Source organism: Caretta caretta, chromosome 8, assembly GCF_965140235.1.
Source record: "Caretta caretta isolate rCarCar2 chromosome 8, rCarCar1.hap1, whole genome shotgun sequence".
NCBI classification, from domain to species: Eukaryota; Metazoa; Chordata; order Testudines; family Cheloniidae; genus Caretta; species Caretta caretta.
This window is the reverse complement of record NC_134213.1, coordinates 45,514,896-45,540,756: the sequence shown is the minus strand read 5'-3', so window position 1 is coordinate 45,540,756 and position 25,861 is coordinate 45,514,896. Positions and strand designations below refer to the sequence as shown.

Here is a 25,861-nt window from a genome sequence, read left to right as displayed (position 1 = left end):
CCCTATTCCAGCGTGAGGGAGACTTGCCTGTGCTAGCTGGGTGTTCGCTCCCTACCACCACCACCACCACCACCCTTTCAGCTACTCAAGCGCTCTCCTCTGGGCTATGCCAGACTTGTCTTCGCCTTGAAGGTTATCAATAGGTGCACCCCAGACCCAGAGTCCCTTTGAATTGTTCTGCAATATCCAGGCCCAGACACTAGCCACTCACAGACATGCCAAATCACAGACATGTCCGCAACGGAGTAGTGTACCTCAGTTTACCATTTTTACCTTCAACCATCACTCTTGTGTAGCACGCAGCACTGTGAAAGAAAAGGAGGGTTATTTAAGAAAAAATAGTTAACTAGAAATGAGAGAGTGGTGGAAACAAATGGTTACAATGCAAACCAGAATCACAAAATGCAAAGTAGAATGTACACTTATTAACAGTTCCCTTTCCTATCTAAGAAATTGTTTCTCCTCACCTGCCCCCTCAAAATCCAGTCTGTTGCAGAGCTGGCTGGCTTATCTGGATCCAAACTTTCTCCCCCCATGTCTCCTCAGTGAAAGGATATAGGGTGCTTTCCCTACCCTCAGTTACATTGAACAGCTGCATTTATTCAAAGGCAGGGTGATTCTGCCTGTTGTCATGTTCTTTTCATCTCCAAGCAGTTTTGATTGCAACTGTCTGATGGTTTTCCACTGAAAGTCTTGGGATGAGACAATGCTAGATCACTGAGCCTTGCATTCCATCACTGGCTAAACACGGTGGGGTGACAGCTCCCTCCTGCCTGGTTGGGCCATCACCAAGACACATCACCAAGACAAGTCACACATTGGTGACTAAGTTTTATTCCAAATCCATAAAGCACACTGTCACTATAAATACATTATTCCTTAAATTATACCCATACATACATCTCTCCCTAATTTATGAATCTTGGCAAGTTACAAGCTTTCTGTAGATATTTTGTACATTCTTGATGGATGAAAATCCCATAAGACATGGGCTTGTTATAGTGAGTTTGTCAGGTCTGAGATGAGTTGTTTGCAAACAACAAGGGACCCTGGGCCAATGGGTCTCTGTCTCTGTTAGCCATCCTGCTGTAAAAGTCCAGTGGGAACAAGGCAGTGTAGTTTTATTCTAAGGCCAACCAGAGGTGGGCAGTTAATAGTGCTGATCTCCCCTACCTACTTTGCTGTAAAAACTGCAGGTGCCTTGCCTCACTAGGGTTTTACAGCAAGAGAACTATCACTTCAGCTACCTCACTGTAAACCCCACCACCACCTTTCTGGCAATGGGGACGTGGTCAAAGCCAGGGGCTGAGCTTGCTGCAGTTCACTCAGGGAGCTGCCCTGCTGTGGGTGGGCCTGCAGTTTCCACAGCAGCTGCCTCAGAGGGAATTTACCTTGTGTGTCTGTCTCTCTGGGAGGACGTCATGTTGTCCCCACGCACTTTCCTGGCATCTCTCCCGGCCAGTGCCTACATGTGCAGACTGGAGTCCTAAGAGCTTTAGTGTGGGAGAGCCTGGGGCTCCATTTCCAGAACTCCCACAGAACTAGGAAAGCCCTGGCTGTCCCTTTCCCCACACCAGTTATGGGGAGACCACCACCAAACCCAGGGGGGATTGGCTTCTCAGCCAGCTGCCCAGCTAGTCCATGAGCCAAAGGGGAACTACTCCCCACCCCTCGAACAACATGCCACAGGCTGACCAGCCTGCTAGCACCGGTGCTGGAAACAGCCTCAGTAGAACTGGGGCTGGCAGAAGGGTTGTCCTAGCCGAGCCATTGAGGGAAGCCTCCATGAGATGCTGGGGTGGAGAGAAGAGAGGCTGGGCTTATGGCTGGCATGGGGGAGACAGGTGCTATGGGCAGCGTCCCCGCGGATGCCGATGGGAAGTCAGTGAAAAGGAAATATTGTCTCAGTCTGAGCCCTACTGTGCTGTCACTTCAGGATGATTGTGGAGGCCAATATCGCACCGGGGGGAGTGGAGAGGCAGGAAAGCAGATAAACAGGGTATGGGCGCTGAACCCAAATCCTTTCCATGGAGAGGTGGTTGGTGCCACCAGCCCAGTGCTCCTATTTACCGTGGCTGAGGAACTATTCATGCATAGCCATGGGAATGCTCCCATCTGCACAGTAGGACAGCACAGCGGTGGGAGAAATGTAGACAAAGGTCATTGAGGTGAACGCCTCTTTATCAAAAATGGGGAACACTTTCTGCAATTTCATCTCCGCAGTTTCCACCCCCAAAACATAACATTTTTGCTTCACGATCATGATTTTTCTTCTGTTTTCACAGTGAACTAACCTGGCCTGAAAACCGGCTCACCAAACATGGCCCTATTTTGCCTGAAATATTCAGAAAAACAAAACTAGCTTTGACAACAAAAAGCAGAAATGGTCACATTTTGAGTTCTGTAACACAGATTTCATAGGTTGGAGGCCCGAAGGGCTCATTACGATCAGCTAGTCTTGACCTTAACACAGGACGTAGGATTTAACACAGGGATTCCTGCATAGCTTCTGGCTGAGCTACAGCAGATCTTTTAAGAAGATGTCCAGCCCTGGTGTAAAGGCTCCAAATGATGGAATACCCACTGCATCACTAGTAAATTGTTCCAGTTAATATTTCAGTACTCCTCAGTGAACTGACCAGAGAAAGAACCAGTCTGTACTTCTGCTGCCCTACCATTTAACAAGCAGGGCCTGTATTCTAGCTCATTCTCAGCATTTTACAGTCCAGGTTTTGAAACCAAAACACGATACCTTCACACCCCAGCCCACAGGAATGCAAGAGAAGGGAAGTCCCAGAGCTAATTCCTAGAAGTTATTAGAATTTACGACGTGTGCTCTGGCGCCACCTCTTGGCCATTTGAGCTACTACATCGAGAGCACAGCATGAGAGACCTGAAAGAAAGGGCCATTTGGGCTTTTTTGGCAAGTCTGGCACTGTAAAGGGTGAGGGTGGGACACACAGCGGGCATCTCACTGTCCTGTCCTCAAAGTTGTATCATGCTCACGCTGACTATCAGATCTGAGTTGGGAAGGAATTTCTGCCAGGTCAGATTGGCAGGAACCATAGCAATTTTTTGCCTGGCTCTGAGGGATGGGTCACCTGCTGGGTTCCCTAGCCATATCTGACCTAATCAATGCCCTGCCCTTGCAGGGGCCTTGGAGCACTCCAGTCTTTCCTGTTTTCTGCCTGCAGCCACAACAGTTTAGTCTCCTGAGGACTAAAGTCTTTGGGCCTGCACTGTGGGGCTGGCTGGGTTTGGCCCTCTGCTCCAGGCGTTGCAACCTCTGGGGTTGCAGCACTGCTCAGGTTTGGCCCCGCCCCGCTGACAGGACCAAATTTGTGTGAGTGGAGTTGTGACCTGGTTCATGGAATTGCAGGGCCACTGACTCAAATCTTGCCTACCCGGACTCCCATTGTCATGACGACTGGGCCAAACCAGAGTGGAGTTGGGACCCCAGAGGTTGCAGTGCCTGGAGCAGGGAGTGAGCCCATCCAGCCCCGTGGGACAAGGAGCCACAGGAGCTGCCATGTGACCGTTTAAAACACTGGGTTCCTAATCCACAGGTTGAGAAACCCTGACCTAACCTATCCCCCTGCACTGTGGCAGGACTAAGTATACCTAGTCCATCCCTGACACGTGCTTGTCTATCCATCCAGTCCAATATACAATTTCCACTATGTTATCACAGCTAGTATTATCCAGTCTGATTTTAAAAGTCCTACTCAAAGCTTTTACTATTACCCGGGGAGCCTATTCAGTCAGCCATATTTTCAGAAGCAGGGACTGTATCCTGGACACCAGTGACTCTGTAAAAGACTAATGGGCCATAGTAGGTAACCAAACAAACATTGTAACCTCATCAGGGCAATCTTTTCATTATATGTCTGTCCAGTGTCTAGCACAATGGGGTTCAGCTCTGTGGAGGAGGTGCCTAGGTGCCACCCATCCCTGCAGATAAATAATAACGATCTCCTAGTTTGATACTGTGGAAAAAAATTGCTAATCCGATCGCTGGCTGTATAAGCAGGGGAATAGGGAGTAGGAATGGGGAGGTGATATTCCTTTGAATACAGCATTGATCAGAGAGCATCATGTCTATGCCCCACAGAGGATTTTGAAAAATTGGAGAGGGTTCAGAGAAGAGCTACAAGGATGATTTGTGGCCTGAAAAACAAGCCTTACAGCATAGAATGAGGGAGCTCAATCTGTTTTACCAAAGAGGAGGTTAAGAGATGGCTGTATTACGGTCTACAAGATATCTGATTTTAGGCATCTTGTTAGTCTAGCAGGCAAAGGCATAACAAAACCCCATGGCTGGAAGCTGAAGTTAGAAAAATTCAAATTGAAACTAAGAAACATTCACCGCAAAGGTAGTTAGCCATTAGAAGATATTCTGATGGGATGTGATATATAAAGGCACTGTTACTTGGAGTTTTTCAAACCGAGACTGGATATCTTTCAAAAAGATGTATGTCTAGCTCAACCAGAAGTTATCAGGTTCCTGTACTGTGCAACAAAATAATTCCCTTGTTGGCAGAAATTACTAAGTGACATTCTCTGGCCTGTGTTTTGCAAGAGATCAAACTAGATGATCAGAATGGTCTCATCTGCCTTATTATTTAGTGTTACACAGTGTAGTCATGGTGATGCATCCGATGAAGTGAGCCGTAGCTCACGAAAGCTTATGCTCAAATAAATTGGTTAGTCTCTAAGGTGCCACAAGTACTCCTTTTCTTTTTGCGAATACAGACTAACATGGCTGTTACTCTGAAACCTATCATACCCTGCCTTGATCCCACAAGACTCTGACCTCTGCTATGGAAAGTGACTAAGGGCTGTATGCACAAGGCAAGGCTGCTCATACTTTGTATAATGTTGCATACTCTGTTGTGAGAGAGTAGAAGATCTGGAGAAAGTTATGACCCCAATTTTTTTGACCTCTGTTGTTAACTTCCCCTCAGAGTGATTTGTTTGCAGTGTTGGTATAGGCGTGTTGGTGCCAGGATATGAGACACACAAGGTGGGTGGGTTTATATCTTCTTAGGCCAACTTTGGTTGGTGAAAGAAACAAGCCCTCTAGCTCCACAGGTCTGAAGAAGTGCTCTGGGGAGCTCAAAAGCATGTCTCTCTCACCAAAGTTGGTCCAATAAAAAGATATTACCCCCCACCACCACTTTTTCTCTCCCAGTGTGAGTTGATATTCCTGGAGCAATGACAAACAAGGACCCATTAGAAAATTAGCCACGTTATTAGACTTTTTGATTGCAAACAATTTCAAAACTGAAAGCAAGTCAGAGAGGAAGTTTAATTGTGGAGTAGCAACAAAAATTCAGGCTGGAAGGACTTGGAGCAATGCAAATCAGAGTCCGGCTGCACAGGGGTCAGTGTGGGGGACACAGAAGTACTCTGTCTTTGCCTGTTCTTCAAGACATCTCTCCATAAGGGTGTCTGGGTGCATTGTGTGGGAGGTATTACTTTAAGTGTGTGTTTCCTGTGTTGCATAAGTTTGTGGTTTGGCTTCGGGTAATGCGAACATTCTTTTTAGGGATACAAAGGGAGAGCCTTCCTGAAGGTTTTATTACTTTCTAGTGCCCAATTTCTGGTGATTCAGCAGCAGCCTTAGCAAAGCTTTTGGGAAGTGAATAGTGTAGTTAAGCACAGAGATGAGAGTCACTAAACCCAGAAGGCCTTTTATCCAGCCTTTACCACAGAGTCACTGTGTGACCTGGGGCAAGTCACTTAACCTCTTTGTGCCCCATTCTCCACCACCGGTAACAGGGGGATAACACTGTGGAAAATGCTGTCGGGGCTAAGTATGATCATTCCTTGGTCTCTTCAGCATTATTCATGGGACTTGAACTAGCAGGACTCTTCAGTCTGTCATACTTGCTTAAAAAGGTGGCTAACATCACCGCTCATGGCCCCTGTGAAAAAGCTGGTGTGGGTTCAACTCTGCAGTAGACTCCTCACAACCGGAAGGAGAATTGAGCTCCATATAATTTTGTTGAGACATTTTTCTTTTAAGCAGCCTGGCTGAATCGTTCATCCGCCCCCTGCGTCATGGGCGCCTTGTAGAAGTTCAAATCAAAACAGATAAAAATTCAGCTTTGCTGGACAACTGGCTTCCTCTCAGCCTGGAGTTTGGCTATCTTTGAGCATTACAGCTGCTAGCTTAAGGTATGAGTAAGACTCACACGTCAAAAAAAAAAATTTTCCTTGAGTGGGTTTTTTTTGTTTTTTTACATGAGATCTCAGTCCCACGTATTCCTTTCTTTGCTGGGGAATCTTGACTAGGTGCTCTAAAGGCCTGCATAGTCATGTGATAACTGTTACGGCATTGTGAACACCAGCTCTCCCTCCCCCCGCCTTTAGGGAAGGGGATGCAAAAGTGCTGGATTTAGGTATTCTGTCAAGAAAGCAACAGTATCTTCATCCGTAGGCCCTGCTGGCATGTGGGTAGGTTCCACTCTCCGTTAGCCAAAGGAGGGAAAAGTGGCTCCTTGAATCTTTGCCGGTCTTTGACATCTAGAAGTGAAAAAAGATTGATCAGGGCAGACCAATCTGGAAGCAGCAGCTTGAATCCCACTTTTGGCTGCCATTTGATTTAGGATTTTCCTTTCTGTAGTAAGTTGCTGGCAACAGCACTGGTGACCATGCTGAAACTTTGCAACAGTCTTCAAATTTACCTTTGCTTAAACCCCAAGTCTTCTTTTAAAGTTTGCATTACCTGTGGCATTTCCCAGCTCCTGCAATGAGACAGGCAGTGGGAGCGTGAATGCATGTTCCCAGAACAGCCTAGACTAGGACTCTGCCTATGGACAAAAAAAAACCAGCCTCTTCCCTCAACCTCCCTGAAGAAGCTGGCTGTGCAATCTATGGGATGGGATGGAGTCTCACTGCTTCGGGGATGGGAACTGGGACAGCACAGAATATCCGGAGGTGGGCACAAGACAGGAGGCAGGCAAATGGTGCTACGGGCAGCAAGTGGCTGTTTCTAAATGTTGGAGAGCAAAATAGTCTTCCTCAGAATAGCTCCAAGGCACAGGAGCTACCTTCTCCCAAGAGTAGCTGCTCTCCAGTGTTAGGCCCCACTTTCCTCCCACAGGGCTCTGGCTTCCCCCTCCACTTCTAAATTAAACCTCACGCTTAAATCTTCCCTCTTCACGTCTTTTACATTCTAACCTTTAAACACACCGTGATGCAGAGGAATCTACACTATGAAATTAGGTTGATATTATAGAAGTTGATTTTGAGAAATAGATTTTATACAGTCGATTGCGTATGTCCACACTAAGCACATTAAGTCGGTGAAGTGCATCCTCACTACTATGGTTAGCATCGACTTACGGAGCGGTGCACTGGGGGTAGCTATCTCACAGTTCCCGCAGTCTCCGCCACTCATTGGAATTCTGGGGTAAGCTCCCAATGCCTGATGGGGCAAAAACATTGTCACAGGTGGTTTTGGGTGCATGTAGTCAGTCACCCATCCCTCCATGAAAGCAACGTCAGACAATCGTTTCGCGCCTTTTTTCCGGGCCGACGCCATACTGCTTTCAGCAGACAGTACAGTAGGACTGCTAACTGTCGTCATCCACCGCTTCTGCTGCAACTCTGCTCTGTTGCTATTGTCTCAATAGTGAATTTCTCCATGTTGTCCGTCATGGGTTCCCAGGTACATGTATTCTTCCTTGGGAAATGTGCGCAGTGCTAACCATCGTCCTCCACTGCTTCAACTCTGCTCTCATGAATCCACCTCACAGGTCCTCTCATTGTTCTCTATATCTAGCCTCATGGCATCCGTCGTCAGCCACCGCTTCCGCTGTAACTCTGCTCTCCTGCAGACGCCATACCACAGCAAGCATGGAGCCCACTCAGATCACTGCGGCAGTTATGAGCATTGTAAACACCTTGTGCATTAACCTGCAGAATGTGCAGAACCAGAACCTGCAAAAGCAGGCGAGGAGGCGACAGCAGCGCAGTGACGAGAGTGATGAGGCCATGGACACAGACTTCTCTCAAAGTACGGGCCCCAGCAATTTGGACATCCTGATGGCAATGGAGCAGGCTCATGCTGTGGAACGCTGATTCTGGGCTCAGGAAACAAGCAGACTGCTAGGACTGCATAGTGTTGCGGGTCTGGGATGATTCCCAGTGGCTGCAAAACTTTCGCATGCATAAGGGCACTTTCATGGAACTTTGTGACTTGCTTTCCCCTGCCCTAAAGCGCAAGAATACCAAGATGAGAGCAGCCCTCACAGTTCACAAGCAAGTGGCGATAGCCCTCTGGAAGCTTGCAACTCCAAACAGATACCGGTCAGTCGGAAATCAATTTGGAGTGGGCAAACCTACTGTGGGGGCTGCTGTGATCCAAGTAGTCAGTGCAATCAGTGAACTGCTGCTATCAAGGGTAGTGACTCTGGGAAATGTGCAGGTCATAGTGGATGGCTTTGCTGCAATGGGATTCCCTACCTGTAGTAGGGTGATAGACAGAACGCATATCCTTATCTTGGGACCAGACCACCTTAGCAGCCAGTATGTAAACCACAAGGGATACTTTTCAATGGTGCTGCAAGCACTGGTGGATCACAAGGGACGTTTCACCGACATCAACGTGGGGTGGCCGGGAAAGGTACATGATGCTCACATCTTCAGGAACTCTGGTCTGTTTGAACAGCTGCAGGAAGGGACTTACTTCCCTGTAAGCCAACCGCCTTCTCCCCTTCGATCACTGCTTGCAGAGGCAATAAAGTCATTGTGTTTCAAAATCATGCATTCTTTATTAATTCATCACACAAATAGGGGAATAACTGCCACGGTAGCGTGAGAAAGGTGGGGGAGGAGGGAAGCACCGGGTAGGGTGGTGGATGAGGGGAGGAGGGAAGGACAAGGCCACACTGCACTTCAAAACTTATTGAATGCCAGTTTTCTGTTGCCTGGGCAGTCCTCTGGGGTTGAGTGGTTGGGTGCCCAGAGCCCCCACCGTGTTCTTGGGCATCTGGGTGAGGAGGCTATGGAACTTGGGGAGGAGGGCGGGCAGTTACACAGGGGCTGCAGTGGCGGTCTGTGCTCCTGCTGCCTTTCCTGCAGCTCTACCAGACGCCAGAGCATATCAGTTTGATCCTCTAATAGCCTCAGTATTGCATCCTGCCTCCTCTCCTCACGCTGCCGCCACCTCTCCTCTTACTCCCGCAACCTCTCATTTTGCTCGTCCCTCATGTCCTCGCATTCATTTTCTGCTTTCCTGGACTCTGCCGTTCTTTGCCTCCATGCATTCTGCTGAGCTCTTTCAGTGCGGGAGGACTGCATGAGCTCAGAGAACATTTCATCGCCAGTGCGTTTTTTTTGCCTTCTTATCTGCGCTAGCCTCTGGGATGGAGATGATAGGGGAATCGTTGAAACATTTGCAGCTGCGGGAGGAAAAAAAGGGAGAGTAGTATTTAAAGAGACACATTTTAGAGAACAATGGGTAGACTCTTTCACAGTGAATCAAGCTGTTAACACATTATATAGCACATGTGCTTTCGGTACAAGGTCGCATTTTGCCTCTTATATTGAGGGCCTGCCAGTTTGGTGTGAGAGATCACACACGCAGGGCTGGGCAACAGAATTTGGCTTGCAGGCAGCCATGGTAAGCCACAGTCTTTCGGCTTCTTCAACCTTCATAACATGTGGGAATGGTTTCAAACAGCAGTGCCCTCCTTTCCCATACCAAGTACCCGTTGCGTTGGGCATTTAAAAGGAGGGGTTGCAGTTTTCGAGTTAAAGTGCAGCACAAACCCAACTAACCCCCCCCCCCCCCCGCCCCCCGACACCACCCAATTCTCTGGGATGATCGCTTCACCCCTCCTCCCACCACAAGACTAGTATCAGGGAAGATCCCTGCCAGCCAAATACAAACAGCTCAGTGTGAATGCCCCCCACCACCACCATCGCGTGGCTAAAAGCGGGGATGATTTTTCAGCCACAGGCAAACAGCCCAGCAGGAATGGGGCCGCCTCTGAATGTCCCCTTAATAATGTCCCTGGAGGATTTCCGCTCCATCCCCAGACGTGTTAATAGACTTTTCCAGTACTGTACTGGCTGCGAATGCATCCCAAGTCTTCTGGTCAAATTAATCACTACACACGCTTGCTTTGAAACCATGTATTATATTTACAAAGGTACACTCACCAGAGGTCCCCTCTCTGCCTTCTAGGTCCAGGAGCCCACCTTGGGAGGGTATTGGCTCCAGGGTGATAAACAGTTCCTGGCTGTCAGGGAGAACGGTTTCTCTGCTTGCCTGTTGTGTGCTATCCTCCTCCTCGTCCTCCTCATCCCCAAAATCCTCATCCTTGTTGCATGAGACTCCCACTTTGCAGGTTTCCACGGACAGGTGTGGAGGAGTGGTAGGGGAACCCCATAGAATTGCATGTAGCTCATCATAGAAGCGGCATGTCTGGGGCTCTGACCCAGAGCGGCCATTTGCCTCTTTGGTAGGCTTGCCTGAGCTCCTTAATTTTCACGCGGCACTGCTGCGGGTCCGTTATAGCCTCTGTCCATCATGCTCTTGGAGATTTTTTCAAATATATTGGCATTTCGTCTTTGTAATGGAGTTCTGATAGCATGGATTCATCTCCTCATACAGCGATCGGATCCAGTACCTCCCGTTCGGTCCATGCTGGAGCTCTTTTGCGATTCTGGGACTGCATGGTCATCTGTGCTGATGAGCTCTGCATGGTCACCTGTGCTGATGAGCTCGCCATGCTGGCCAAACAGGAAATTAAATTCAAAAGTTCCCGGTGTTTTTCCTAGTGCATCTGAGCTTTGGCTAGTGCATCTGAGTTGAAAGTGCTGTCCAGAGCGTTCACAATGGAGCACTATGGGATAGCTCTTGGAGGCCAATACCGTCAAACTGCGTCCACGCTACCCCAAATTTGACCCAGCGACGTTGATTTCAGTGCTAATCCCCTCGTCGGGGAGGAGTACAGAAACTGACTTTAAGAGACCTTTAAGTCGACAAAAATGGCTTCATTGTGTGGATGGGTGCAGAGTTAAATCGATCTAATGCTGCTAAATTCAACCTAAACTCGTACTATAGACCAGGGGCTATGAAAAGGACTTTGCATTTATTTCAGCAACACAGCAGCATTCTGATATGATAGACTCCTGTGTGAAGCGGTGACTGAACAACATTCAGTACAAGAAGGGGTGGGCAAAGAAACAAATTTGACCTTTGGGCCTTCCCTCAGAGGTAGCCAAAAGACCACTGGGTTCCAACCAATCAAGTGCCATTTTGAGCCACGTTCTTGAAATTTGGGAAATTCCTTTATTGTGGGTTGCTGATGAGAGAAATAACCCCAAATTTGACAACTGTCATAAGTCACAATAAAAGTCGCCATTAACAGTTCCCAGACACGATAGTTTGCTCCTTCCAAGGGTGGTCACATTGAGTACATAGCTTCCAGTTTGGAAAAACGATACTGCTCAAGGTCACCAGTTCCGTTTATTGGATAGCAGCCAGACAATTGCTGACGGTGAATGAATGTGCCAGTGCTGACAGCCAAGTCCACCCAAACGATAGACTACTGTCAGCTAGTGGCAATAGCTACTCACCCCAACACCTTCCAAGAGAATGCACTTGTGGGTGACCCCTGTCACAACCAAACCAAGGACGGGTGAGGCCACAAAGGGAGGGAGGGCCAGTATGGAGGCAGGGCTATGAGGATGTGCCACAGGTACTGTAATAAAATAATACCACGTAGCTGTTCTCTAGCACTTTTCATCAGTAGATGTAAAATCCTGTTACAAAAAGGTGGTCAGTACCATCACCCCCATTTTACAGATGGGGAAATGGAGGCATTTCCTTAATCCAGCCCCGTGTGGCCGGTTTCCTTTAACATCGAATAGGTTACACAGCACTGGAGAATAAAAAGTTCTGCACAGCATATACATGGCATGCACTTCATATAAACACACACAAATGCATATTTCATTTTAGCACTAGGCATTTTTATTTAAAAATGTATGACACTTTAGAGGCTGCTTATTAAAATTTCTAGCAAACACTTAATGTTCTCATTCCATACCATAAGCATTATGACTAGCTGGGAAATCCCCTGCCCCCATCCCAAACCCAGTAGTACTTCGGGTGCCCTGCTGATCTCACTAGTATACATTGTAAGTATTATAGCTCAGTCTTGGTTTTAAGCATTGCCTTCTAAAACTAGTGGATTTCAAACTGGTGGGGTTTTAAGGCTCATTCTGCTACATACACGGGAATTAAGAAAAAACAGGTGCTGGGAAGAGACGGGGCGAAAAAAAATCTGTGTCCTGTTGCAGATTTCACATGTGCTCAGACACTGCTGGGCTTTAGGAGGCTGTGAAGCTGCTACTGCATGGTCCATGCTACCAGTGACCAAGTGCTTTGCCAGGTCCCTCATGCTGCTTCTTCCTTCACCACCATCTCCTGGAATTGGCTTCATAACTCACTAGGGCCCTTCTCATCCTGAACCACTGGATACAAACTGCAGCCGCCACCCTTACTACCCCTAACACCATGGCATGTGGTACACTTCCTCCCACTCACCTGGGAAGCTTCAGAAAAACGGGAAGTACTGACTAATGGGGGGGCCACCTAGCTACATTAGTGACCCTCCAGAACCATCACCTATTGTTTGTTAAGGGGATTCCCTGGAAGCATAGGCAAACTGATAGGTCAGTGATTGGGTGGGAGGGATCTGAGCCCCTCACCAATTATAGGGAAGGCAGCCAGAGGAAAGACGGAGACTGGCTCTGTGTTCTGAGTACACTAGTGAAACAAATTATAGCTGCCCCAGTACAAGTATGTTCTGAAGAGGGGAAAAGAAGTGGGTACAGGGAGCCCTTTAAGGTACGCCTACACGGGAGCTGGAGGTGTAATTTCCAGCTTGAGCAGACATACCTGCGTTGGCTCTGACTGAGTTAGCACGCTAGCCACAGAAGTGTAGCCCCCGCAGCAGCAGTGGCTAGCCGTCCTGAGGACAATCCCACCTGAAATGCTAGGGACGTACTTGGGGCAGCAAGACTTCTATTTTTAGTGCACTGGTGCAAGGATGTTTCCTCCAGCTGGAAATGACACCTTCCAGTTCCAGTGTAGACATCCCCTCAGCCTCTCCTCCTAGCACTGCATTACAGGAAGCTGCCATAGTCCAGTTTTCTGAATAGGTAAAACAGCACCGATTTGGGTACATGGAGCTTCAGCCCTAAACACAGTCCAGTCCAGCCCACCCACCAGTTTGAAAGATTGATTCTATACTTCAGTGTGTTTTAAACCGCTTTCTCCTCTCAGCACACACACGTAGTTCTCCCTCCAGCCTCAAACAGGCTTCCAACAGTAATACCCACTACAGAAACCTATTAACTCTCCAGAGGAGAGCTCCATACATACCTTCTATTCAGAAAAAAGGGGTGACCTGTCAGCTCATGTATCTCAGGACAACTCTATAAAGTTATGAAGAAGGCAAACCCATACTGAGAGCCCTACCAGGCCAGAATACAATAGTTCATTCCAATACATAGGATGGGATTTTCCCCCTCTTTACACCATTGTATCATCACTGGCTCAAACTGAGCTGCTCCGTATTTACACTTGTGTCACAGAGCCGGATCAGAGCATTGCGTTTTGCAGGGCTTCAGTACATTCATTGGCTTTTTTTGGATAAAACAAATAAATCATTTGTTCATATTGCTCTGACTATTCCTCCTATTGGCTCCCAGAGCGGCTACCTCTTACTCCAGAGCTGGACAGTACCTAGACTGTGAAAGCAGGACTCCTCCATTACAGAGCAGGCAGGATGGGTATCTGCATCGGAGAATACTACTTTCAAAAACAGACTTTACTACACATTTCAGTGTTTTCTAAATCTCTCACACAGCTGCCCTGTACATACCCTTGTGCTTTGTAGTACACAGCAGTTCAGAGAATTTGCCAGAACAGGCCCTTCCATTTGTGTGTCACAGTCCAGATCCAGAAGTGGAGGTTGCCAGGGTATAAATGGAGGGCCACGTGGGCACTATATTCATCTTCACTTGGGTGTCTTGACTCCCCAGAAGTCCAATTCAGCTCCCAATGAAATCAAGGGAAAGACTCACACTGAGCTCATGGAAAGCTGGATCAAGCCCTGGGTACTAAGAGAGACTGCTTTGCCAGCTTCATACACGCTCTGAACATACCTTGGTAAGTTATATACTAGTGTGATTACACCACAGACACTCTCAGAGCACAGCCTTTTCCAATACAAATACCTGTCACAGCAGGGCACCTGCACTCTGGGCCTGCCCCAAAGCCCAGGGAGGTCAATGGCTTTGGATCAGCCCCTTTGACATGTGCAACATCCCATACTCCTTCCAACTCTTTCTGTAGTCTGTGCCTCCCCCGCCACTGGACAATGGCAGGATCTGGGTTCTCCCTGGTGACACTGACTGGGTGCAGAGAGTGAGAACACATGACAACCATTCTGGCAGTGGGGAGCGGACTTCTCCCCTTCACAGGGAAGTCCTAGTTACACCAAAGGAAAAGTACTTTGCCACAGGCATGTTTCTTCACTTGGATTTTAAGCACAGAGGTACAGGCTGCAACCCGGACAGTCACTGGCGAGCGTGAGGAATAGTCATGCACTCTGTCAGGCCCTCTAGGGCATTAGGCTTTTGCCAGCACAGATCCATCACACCCACTAAACAAAAATGTGGATCAGTCTTCCTTAAAACTAAATAGTTCCTTCTCCCCCTGCCACTCACATTTTTCCCTACACAGGACACAAAGTCTAACTTCCATTCCCTTTCAAATGCAGTTGGAGCAGTGCAGCCCCAAGCAGTCAGAGTAACCCAGAGTTGGGTTGACTCTATGGCTTCACAGTAGCAAACAAGATGTACTACCCTTGGGTCACATTTCCATAGGAAAAGGTTACACATTACACATTTCTGCCTTGAAATGCTGACACGATGATGCAAGATTCACAACTGTTTTCAAACCAGCAAAGCCGAGGAGACCCCCGTTGCTGAGTTCACGAAACAACAGCCTGCCTCAGCGCCGGCCATCCTCACTTTAGCACAGCAGCAGCCCTTCCTTTGCTGCCAAGCGCTGGCGATGGATTTTGTCTTGCTGCAGCTCCTCATGGTTTGGATGCCAAAGTTTCATGATGATTCTCTCAATGTTTAGCGCGTAGACAGTGTGTGCTGGAACAACCTCTCTGTGCACCTGCGGGGGAGCGGGAGTTACACGTTAGAAAACATTGTTAGCCAGATGCTATCACGCTCACTCCCCCATTTCTAAAATAAGATGCATCTAGTACATTTACTATAACTATAGAATAAGCTGATGAGGGGGTCCTCAGGGGCAACAAAAGCATGTTGCTTTGTGTTTCTAACTTGCCAACATTGACACACACCCAGAAGAGACTACCTGCGCTGAAGCCACCCACTCAGGATAAGCACAGGGAAATAGATAGTCTTGAACATGCTCATAAGGGTCAAACTCAGGAAGCTAATTCCAGAGTCAAGAGTCTTCCTGCTGAGAATGCTTGGTCTCACCAGCCCCAAGCCATGCAAACCCAGGGACGGACACCTCGAGCAGCCCAGCTGGTAATAAGTACCTGCATGGAACACAGAGAAAAGAGGGATTTATATGGCAACTCAGTGTGCTGTATTTCTGCCAGAATCTCCATCAATCGAATGCAGGGAGGGGGGCTGTGACCACCTGTAACCTGTGCATAATCCCAAGGTGAGAACCTATGAGCTAACGCATAATGCGCTTGCAGCTACAGCGGTAATATTTACCCAGCTAGCGGGGCCCAATCCAGAGTCCCTGCCAAATACTCTAGGCAGCTCCATATATAGCCATAGATTTAAGAAGAAAACAAGGAAACAGCCTGTTTAAACAAACAAGCAGTGGGGAGGGAGTGAAATCAGGTCAGTCTCCAAGTACATATTACAGAGCAGACACAATCAGCTCTGACTAGCAGTCTCTTGTCAGGAAAGCATCTCCCCAAGCCATGCTGCAATGGAACGTGAATGGTTACCTGTAATGCCTCAAAAAGGTCATACATGTTCACAGGAGGGAGAGTAGCTGGTAAAGTATTCCCAGAACATGCTAAGAGGAGAGCCGCCTGCTGCTCAGCATCGTCAGGAGCGGGATGGGAGGCTAGATTCTGACCTGCGGAAGGTGCCACGCAGGTAGGAGGACTGTAAAGAAAGGGACATTAAAGACATTCCAGTCACTAAAGAAGCTCCCATTTGGGGAAATATCAGGGCAGTAGCTTGGCTCCTGAACTTTATTTTTCACTCAGAGCTGGCTCAGGCCTTGTCTGGATACCAAAGTTACACTGGTTTCACTAAAAATCAGCTTTTAAAAAGGGACCAAGTTAAAATGGCGCAAAGCCGTGTGGCCACACTTAAACTGGTTTACGTTACTTTTAACTTAGTCACTTTATTGCAGACAGGCTGCTGGCATTCTTACATGACTAATCTCCAGCCAGAACAGATCCCAAGGCTGTGTCTACACTAGGTAAAGAGTTGCAGCAAACTAAAAACAAATACATCTTGGTTAAACTATGTATTAGTTGCAACTCTTCAAATGGCAATGGTGCCTTCTAAGGCTTTTTGCTTTGTGAGGTCACAGCCAAAATGCCACTGCTCCCCAGCAGCCAGAGACAGCATGCTTAGTCCTAAGCATAAAAAACGCTGTGGTATAGTGCATTGCTGTTTGGGTTTCAGAGATTACAAGAGACAAAATGTGTTCTGGAGATTAGCTATTAAAAAGACCCTGATATCTCAGGATTGAAAACATAAAGGAGCCCACTGTGGCCCACGTGTCTGGCAGAGATAAGGCAGGAACAAACAGAGTCTTTATCTGCAAGGTGGTGAAGGTAAAACCTAAAAGATCACCTGAAGCTCTGGGACAAAGGCTGTGGCTGACAGCGCTGCTCCCAAGCCGGAGCAGTCCTAGTCCTATTTTTGGCCCCCTACCTCCCTGCAGTTGAAATAATTTACATATGCAAAACCCATCACTTGCATGCAGAAGTGATGGACTCCACCCTGCTCCCAGCAGAACAAAAACCAAACCAAACTGCCGACCGATCAGAAGCGGAGCAAAACAAAGCAGAGTGGTACAGCAGTTCAGTGCCCCAGACAACTGCCCAGCTCACCCGCCCCTGGAACTGCCTCTGCTCCCAAGGCACAATGGCGCTGTCCACCACAAGGGTAGTGCTTTGCTGTGCAGAGACTGAGCTTTGCCGGGGGGCCAGCCTGAGACCGCAAAACAAATTTTTAAAGAATATAAGAACTGCCTTGACCCTCATCAGCTTCTGCTCCAAGTGCAGGTGCAATTTTCTGACCTCACCTTCAGCAAAAAACACACGGAGCAGAAAGAAAACAAATAAATATAAATTATTTAAAAGACCTTAACATCATTTTCCGTTGGAGAATTAAAAAAGGGAGTCCCATATGTGACAGATGCTAGTCATGTTACTTTGTGCACTCCTGGAAGGTGCTCAGATAGCACAGTGATGAGGGAGGTATAAGATTGGAATGGAATACAAACAAAACACTGGATGCTGAATCCACCCCAAGGGGCCAGCCCTGGTTTCTTACGAACGCTTCCTAAGGAAGGAATAACTGACCAATTAAACAGAATTCCAAGTTTCAGCTTTCTAAACTACTGGACTGTCCCCCTCCAGGAGGGTAGTACAAACGGATTGGGGATTCTGTGGGTTACCATCCATGGCTTGCACCTCTGGCAATTCCAATCTCTCTGTCATCACAAGCTGCATGCTCTATTTACTGTAGTAGAGAGAGAGTCTAGAGCATTAGGCCTCGTGCAAGACCTGAGGCCCAAGCCAGAGGCTGTGAACCAAAGTCAGGCAATGTACTGGAGTACTGTGTCCAGTTTTGGGCCCCACACTACAAGAAGGATATGGTTAAATTGGAGAGAGTCCAGCGAAGGGCAACAAAAATGATTAGGGGTCTGGAACACATGACTTATGAGGAGAGGCTGAGGGAACTGGGATTGTTTAGTCTGCGGAAGAGAAGAATGAGGGGGGATTTGATAGCTGCTTTCAACTACCTGAGAGGTGGTTCCAAAGAGGATGGTTCTAGACTATTCAGTGGTAGAAGATGACAGGTCAAGGAGTAGTGGTCTCAAGTTGCAGTGGGGGAGGTTTAGATTGGATATTAGGAAAAACTTTTTCACTAGGAGGGTGGTGAAACACTGGAATGCGTTACCTAGGAAGGTGGTAGAATCTCCTTCCTTAGAAGTTTTTAAGGTCAGGCTTGGCTGGGATGATTTAATTGGGGATTGGTCCTGCTTTGAGCAGGACGTTGGACTAGATGACCTCCTGAGGTCCCTTCCAACCCTGATATTCTATGATTCTACGATACTGAAGCAAATGCCTGTAAGTTCAGTGTCCGGTACATGAACTTGGCACAGGTACTGCTAACATTGCTAAAACACACTGAATATATAAACACATTCCAGCAGACTAGCACAAGAGATGATTTGACAGAAGTGATCAACAGGGATGTTTTATCTGAAACATCAGGACAAAGGTACAAGGGGTGGCAACAAACGTCATCAAACACACAAGGTGGTACGTAAGTTGTTTATCCAAGATTGTTTGTCTCAGTCTATAAATGTTGGGGTACCTCACCTTAACCCTTTTCCAGCCTCAGGGGCAACAGAGAGTCCCACTGCTGACTGAGTTCTTGTCACTCAGCACTCCTGTTTTACTGTACCTGTAGACACTGATCTGGGAAGCTAGTACTGTGTCTTGAGGGCAATAAACCTGGCTGAATGCCTTTACCAGAGTCTGGTCTTTCTGGGTCTGCTGAGCCAGGTACCTGTGCAGAGTTTGGACAACACATGGAGTGAGCACCTATGCATGCCAAAAATGGCCTCACACCAGGGATGTTGTGAAGATTAGTTATAGATAAGGCTGCGTGTCTGTCATGAAGGTCACAGAAGTCACGGATACCGTGACTTGTGCAGCGGCTGGCACCGGGGCTGCCCAAGCAGATCAGGCAGCCCCTGGGCCAACTGCACTGGCAGTTGCTGGGGCAGTTTGGGTGTGGGAGGGAGCTCAGGGCTGGGGTGCAGGGTAGCGCTTACCTCGGGGGGGGAGGGGCCCTCCCCAGAAGTGACTGGCATGTCCCTGCAGCTCTTAGGCGGAGGGGCTGGGGGCTCCACGCACTACCCACGCTCACAGGCACCACCCCTGCAGCTCCCATTGGCTGCCAATGGGAACTGTAGCTCATGGCAGAGGCAGTGCAGGGAGCTGCAGGAACACACGCAGCTGAGTAGGGAACCTACCAGACCCGCCAACCCTCCCCCGCCCAGCACCAGCAGGGGTCCTGGGCCCAAGTTTTAGTTAGGGGTATATAGTACAAGTCATGGACAGGCCATGGGCCATGAATTTTTGTTTACTGCCCAAGACCTGTCCATGACTTTTAGTAAAAGTACCCATGACTAAAGCATAGCCTTAGTTATAGATCGTCAAGCCTGTACCCTGGGACCAGTGCATAATTAGTCTTAAAATACAATTCAGTACATTATCCAATCCAATTTAAATGTTTCCAGTAATGGGCTTTCCTCCCTTCCCTTGGCAGTTAATGTACAGAAAAGGCTTTGAGATCCCTGGATGAAAGGTACTTCAGATGTACACAGCATTATTAGGGCTTGAAAAATTCATTCGCCAGCAGGGAACAGGAAATTTTCCCTGTGGAGAGGGAGTGGGATGGGGGAGAAGCATAATCTTCTGCAGAATTTACTCTTTCATGCAAAACAAAACAAAACACCACTCCTTATGCTGAGAAGATAACCTTCCAGATATGAACTGTACAGTCTTCCTGAGTCTGCAGACAGATGCAAAATTACTGCTGCTGCTGCTGCTGCTGCTCATAGCCTTCCCAAGAGGCTGCAGCAGGAGACTGAAATCAAAATCATTGCTGATAATTTTACTGCTGACCAAAAGAGTTCTGCACAGTAGCCACGAGTCAGTATCTTTGTCAATTCCACACTGTAGCTATCTGGGAAAGCTATAGGCAACAACAAAGGTGGACACTGGAGCTATCCACATGGGAGTAGGACCCAAAGAGAGGCTGGGAAAGTGGTAGAGCCCGGAGAACAGGGAAGGGAAATAGTGGCCCAACCCCTTCACAATTCTTCACAAGTCAGAAGATCGTAGGGGCATGGCGTATTCTTATCTCATCTTAAGGTTTTATACAGGTGAAAGCTGCTTCTCCCTTCCAGCAGCAAGAGGTAGTTGGAAGGGGGGGGGGGGGGTAAGAGTCTGTGTACTTCAAATCAAACACTCGCCTACTAACCAGAGGCTTATATGAAAAACTGAGTCCTCAGACTGGATCTAGAGAGAACACCCAAACAGGAATTCCAGCGTCCTCACCTGCTAGGAATCAGTGGTAAGGGACACAGACTTCTCACCAGGGCACTTATGCTAAACCCCAAGTCCTTCCCCTCTGCCCAGTAGGGACAGTCCTCTGGCACATCTGCAGTTTCTGAATATTAAATATTACCACTAAGTTTTCTCTAGGGGTTTAAAAAAAAAATGGATCAGTATGCTCAGTCTCCTACACCAACTACTCATTGACTATGTTTAGAACGAGGTAGCTCCATGAGAGCTCGCTTACCATTCAATTAGATTATTATAGGCAACAACACTGTTCTTCAGGTAAGGCTGTGGATTAACATTGCTTCCGAAGGCGTATTTGAAATGACCATCTCTCAGGCGATAGGCTTTCCTCCTGGATACTACAGATGCCAGAATATCCTTAAGGTGATTCTGTAATGACAAATGTTACCTTTACCATTTGTGGAGCATGCTCTCAATATTGTCACATAGGCCTGTTTATCCCTTCCACCTAGATACCGCTGCAATCAGTGCATCACAAATGCCATTGGTCATATATAGAGGCAGTTTCATAACTATTCATTTTAGACTATTAACTGGTGGATTCTGTTGTATGGATAGCTTCCATTATTAGAAGTACAGTCCGGCAATGTTATTTTAAAGGAAGTGCATTCAGTAGAAGATGATACAAATAGCACCCCCCTGCATCACATATCTGGAAAAGAATGTATTTTATAGTTTTTTACTGAATCTGGAAAAAAAAAAATCAAGATAGCCCTGAAAAAAAACAGATCTCCAACCCAGATAAAAATCCTAGTGCCTCAGGAGGGCAACCCAAACAAAACAAAGCCAGCATGCTGATTTCCTTGCTATCACAAGTTCATATGTTTCTCTTCCTGATTTATTTCTGCAAACCAGTAGGGTACCAAACGTCAGGGGCACCTGCCTTCAGACAGCAGGATTGGTGTAAATTTCTTTACCCTATTTGTACACGAAGCAGAACAAGCACAGTAAACAGAGCACTATGTGCACTTGTCTGTGAACTGAAACTCACAGCTCTAATTTGAGATCTCCTGGTACCAACCTTAAACATGTCTCTTAAATGTCAGGAAATTCCCACCACTAACTAGCACACTGTGGTAGAGGACAAGAAAGGGTTTCATAATCAGCATCAGAGAGTGCATGTGCATAGGAATATTGCACTTAAAGCTATTCTGAAAGCCACACTATGCTTTTATTAAGGGCTGGCCTTACTTCTGAGGTGAAACAGCTGGAGAGGGATGTACAGGGGTGAAAAGAACAAGCAGAAAGTTGCTCCCACATCTGGTCCTATTGATGGATAGGGAGATCAGACTGGCCTCTGAGTCTGCTGTGTAAGCACCCAGAAGCACAAGTCTTAAGTAGTTGCTTGCATTGCTTGGGCCTGATCTTGAGAGATGCTAATAGCCACAACTCCCATAGAAGACAATGGAAATTACATGTAATCAGCACTTCAGGTTTAGGCACTATATGATTTATCTACCTTGCTTGAGCTTCAAGAGCAGACAAGTTTTACAATAGCTTGACGTGCCTAAAAAGGGACTGTTCAAAACTAATCTTGTGGCCTCTGGATATAAATCTGGAGTATAAACCGCTGCTAGTAATGGAATATACATTTTAAAAATCCATCATAGTTAAAGAAGTCTTTTATTTTAAAAGCTGAAGGTCAAACGTTTTCAAACTCAGCTTCTAAAATTGTGCCTACAATTTTTCACTCTGAGTTTCTGCAAATTATATTTTTGTATGCACAAATACAAGATCCTTTACGTGTGCCAAGACTATGATCTGAAGTGCTGCAGGAATAACTTTCAGTGCCAGTTTGGGAGGCACCTATGAAACACATGGCATGGATTCTCATAAGTCACCTGTAAATATAGTGAAGCTAGTTTCCTCTCACACACTGTTGTGCCTCACCATATACAAAGCCTTTTATTAGTAGCATAATCAAAACCACATTGTTGGTTTGTCTTTTCTAACCTGCACAGCATAGACAATAGCCGTCACTGCCTCTTCGGTGACATTGTCCAGCCCGTGCTCATATGCAGTCACTATCATCCTTCCTTCTAGCTGGCCCCGCGTGGGAAGCATCATTGTATGGGAACACAGCTTCAAATCATCATCTTCTTGAGGATCCTTTGCCACAAACTGCTGGGCTCCAGACAATGGATTCTGAGGCTGGAATCGGTGCTATCAGACAAACACACTTTTCATTTAAAAACTACTAATTCCAGCAGTGAGTACGGTTTTCAGGGGAGATGTGAAATTGAGGTCCTGAATTTACATGGTCATTAAACAAGGCACTCTTCATAACAGAATAAGGATTTTAAGCATAGCCACCTAGTTGAGTTCCAACTTTGGTTATTATATTCTGCCTGTCTTACATTTACCTGGACAAGGTGAGTGAGGTAATATCTTTTATGGGACCACTTCTGTTGGTGAGAGAGACAAACTTCTGAGCCACACAGAACCGAAAGTTTGTCTCTCATATCAACAGAAATTGGTCCAATAAAAGATACGACCTCACCTACCTGGTCTCTCTAATATCGTGGGACCAACACGGCTACCACTACACTTCAATTTACCTTACCTTTTCAACTTAACATTGCTGTGTGCTGCTAAACAGCTGGCTGTTTCCCCTCAGAAAGAGCTGTTTTTCAGTCACCCCAAAATATCAGATGCTTAATTAGTTAATGTTTATACAGATATCCTCGGATAGAGGGGGTTATAAAAGCTTTATACAAAACTACAAAGGATAACCATATATCTAAACAATGTTTATTTAAATATGATTGAAAAAAATATTACCACTAATGAGTGGGAAGTTGTTCTGCTAATTTTGAGCACTTCAGCTTTCATTTGGTTGCAAAGATATAACCTTCAAAATGTAACTGATTCTGCAAACAGAAAACATATGTCTTTGGAAAGCAGAAGCAAAGTGGAATTAACATGGAATCTGGTAATTTCACAGCTGTTACTTGGACCTTCCTGGGTAGCAATGAAATTGTGTCAATTTCATGCTGTTGAGGATACTAATAGCAGGGACAGGCACAGAAGTTATTCATGGGGCGGGGGGGGGGGGGGGGGAGGAGGATAGAGTAGAAGACACTTCTTTTCCCCTTCTCTCCTTGCAGCAGAGAGGTGGTCCTTTTGAGAGATCGAGTGGAGCATTAACAGAAATCTCCTCTCTCAGCAGTATTTTGGTGTCAGCTGAACATCGCTGAACACCTTAACTCTAATGGGATTATTAACTTCACTACTTGTAAATAATCCTATCCAAAATTCATCCTGATAAAACCTTAATACAGTACTACTCTATCATACATTCCTGAAAAAAAATGCATATGTACAGTATATATACACATTCACATTTTTTAAACCCACCAAGTTTTAAGTCCACCACCAGACATATGTATTACTCAGTTAACCAGATTCTCATCATTGCTTAGCGCGAAAAGATTACTGTGAATTTTTATAAATGAAGATACTACAGATTATCTGAATAGCAGCTTCTATGCATTGCTGTTACAGTCTTGGCCAAAACTGGGTGAATAGTAAGAAATATTGTCTGAATCACTGTGGCAATTTCTAAATATAATTCTACTTCCACTGGGTTCACAACTCTTTAAGACCACTGTCTGTAAAGAATATTACAGTGCCAGATTATACCAGTGTCAGATTTATTCTCCGGTGTTTATGGGCCCAATTCTCACTCACACTAATGCTCTTTATACCACTCTGGCAGTGTAAAACAGTCTCCAAGTGGGCCCACCTTACAGACCCTTTAGAATGTCAGAGTAATATAAAAGGGGATTAGTGTAAATGAGAACCTAGTCCTAGGCGTTTCTCCCCTTACCCCACGGGGAAAAGCCTAGGCAGAGAAGAGGCACTCCGAAGTATTTTCCCTTAAGAAACTTGGAGCCCTCTAAGAGTGGTCTGTTTAAAAGAAAGTGTTGCACCCATCCAGACATCCCAAAGCAATATGGAGTTGGCTAGCCCAACCAGGCTCACGCAGCAAGTCAATTTGAGAAGAAGAGGCAAGCATAATGGTAACTATAATATATGGAACGATGACCTTTTGCTTCATGAAGCACTTAGCTTTTTAAAGTCAACAAGAGATCAGGGGCAGCATGAAATTATAAATATCTGGACTGAAAGAGACTTGTCTGGTAATTACACTTGAATACTTATTGCTTTAATAAAAATGCTTCTGCTGGAATGAGGTGAAGCATCTTAGCCATCCCAGCTAACAAAGGGGCCATTTACTGCTCACAAGTTGCCAGCTCTTCATTTCTAGAGTGTTTAGCAGAGTGGAGACCCTTTGCAGAATATAAACTTACATCAAACTTCTGCCGAACAGAAGAAAACTTTTTCTTTCCTTTGGGTTTTCCAGGTTTAGCTGCAGAGCCACCCGTCCACGGCAGAGGCCCAGGACCCTCTGAAAATAGGAGAGAAGGGAAAAAAGCGGAGAGGGGAAGGTCACTCCAATTTTTAGCCAATATAATTTAGTTCATACAGTTAACAACAAGACAAAACCCACAAGGTTCTGATACCTCTGAAGAGCACTTCCATACTTTCCAATTTAAGTGTATGTACCACTTCTATTTTACACTATTTGGCTTGTTACTATTCTCAACTACTAAAACCATGTATCTGAGCAATAATTCTGTTACTTCAGAGGGAAATTATCTGAACAATATTGTGCCTTTCTTGCAACATGTTTTTAAACTGCAATAGATGCATGAGGCTATCACAAAAGCACATATATATAATGGCTAGACAACACTACACCTACCTAAAAGGACATGGCAGGCACTGTATTGGTGGATGACTTCTGAAGACGTTTATTAAGCAGTACATCAAGGATTGTATGACTTCAGATACTTGAGAAGCATAGTTAAAGTCCGAGCCTGCAGAGTTCCAAGTGACTCCTGAGAGGTGCTGAGCATCCTCATCTCCTATAAAAACCACTGGAAGCTGAGACTGCTCTGACCCTCACAGAATTGGATCCTAATTCTTCAGGCACATCCTGTATTTGCTATTATGCAAATTACAAAATCATATACAGAGAAAAGCTAGATGTGTGTTCACTGGGTTTTAGTGATGATAATGACCCTGAAAGTTCTAGAGTCTCCAGACTGTTCAACATATTTCACAGAGCTATCTCACATGACATGAGTCTGACCAAGGAATTAGTGGTTGGAATTCCCGTTTGTAATCCTGTAGTGGTATACAAATGTCTACACCCAGAAAGAGCTTTTCATTTTAAAAACAATGACCTAAACTTTTGAGGACAACAGTATGTGGGGAAACATCTTAGAGAACTCAAATTATATTGAGGGATGGAAAAATAACAGACATTGCATTGTCTGTTAATGGATCCTTTATATACCTAGGATTTCATATGTTCTTACTTACCCTGAGAAATAGCTGCCCCAAGGAGTAAGAGC

The 25,861-nt window shown here is 46.3% G+C and overlaps 1 protein-coding gene across 2 annotated transcripts in view; it reads right to left on the bottom strand.

Annotated features, from left to right (window-relative positions):
- Positions 1 to 11,969: 11,969 nt before the first annotated feature.
- TADA1 (transcriptional adaptor 1) overlaps positions 11,970 to 25,861 on the bottom strand; it is a 35,868-nt gene continuing 21,976 nt past the window's right edge. The window contains exons 4-9 of one of the 2 annotated variants that reach the window (XR_007358200.2): positions 24,752 to 24,849; positions 22,392 to 22,601; positions 20,656 to 20,807; positions 16,038 to 16,200; positions 15,422 to 15,611; positions 15,083 to 15,217 (exon numbers count right to left, since the gene is read on the bottom strand). Coding sequence is in view for 1 of the 2 variants with exons in the window: in XM_048862671.2 (XP_048718628.1) it covers positions 15,065 to 15,217; positions 16,038 to 16,200; positions 20,656 to 20,807; positions 22,392 to 22,601; positions 24,752 to 24,849 (776 nt within the window). In the remaining variant the exon portion in view is untranslated. Of the gene's footprint in view, positions 15,218 to 15,421; positions 15,612 to 16,037; positions 16,201 to 20,655; positions 20,808 to 22,391; positions 22,602 to 24,751; positions 24,850 to 25,861 lie in introns of both variants that reach the window. The other variant, XM_048862671.2, reaches the window with a different exon arrangement.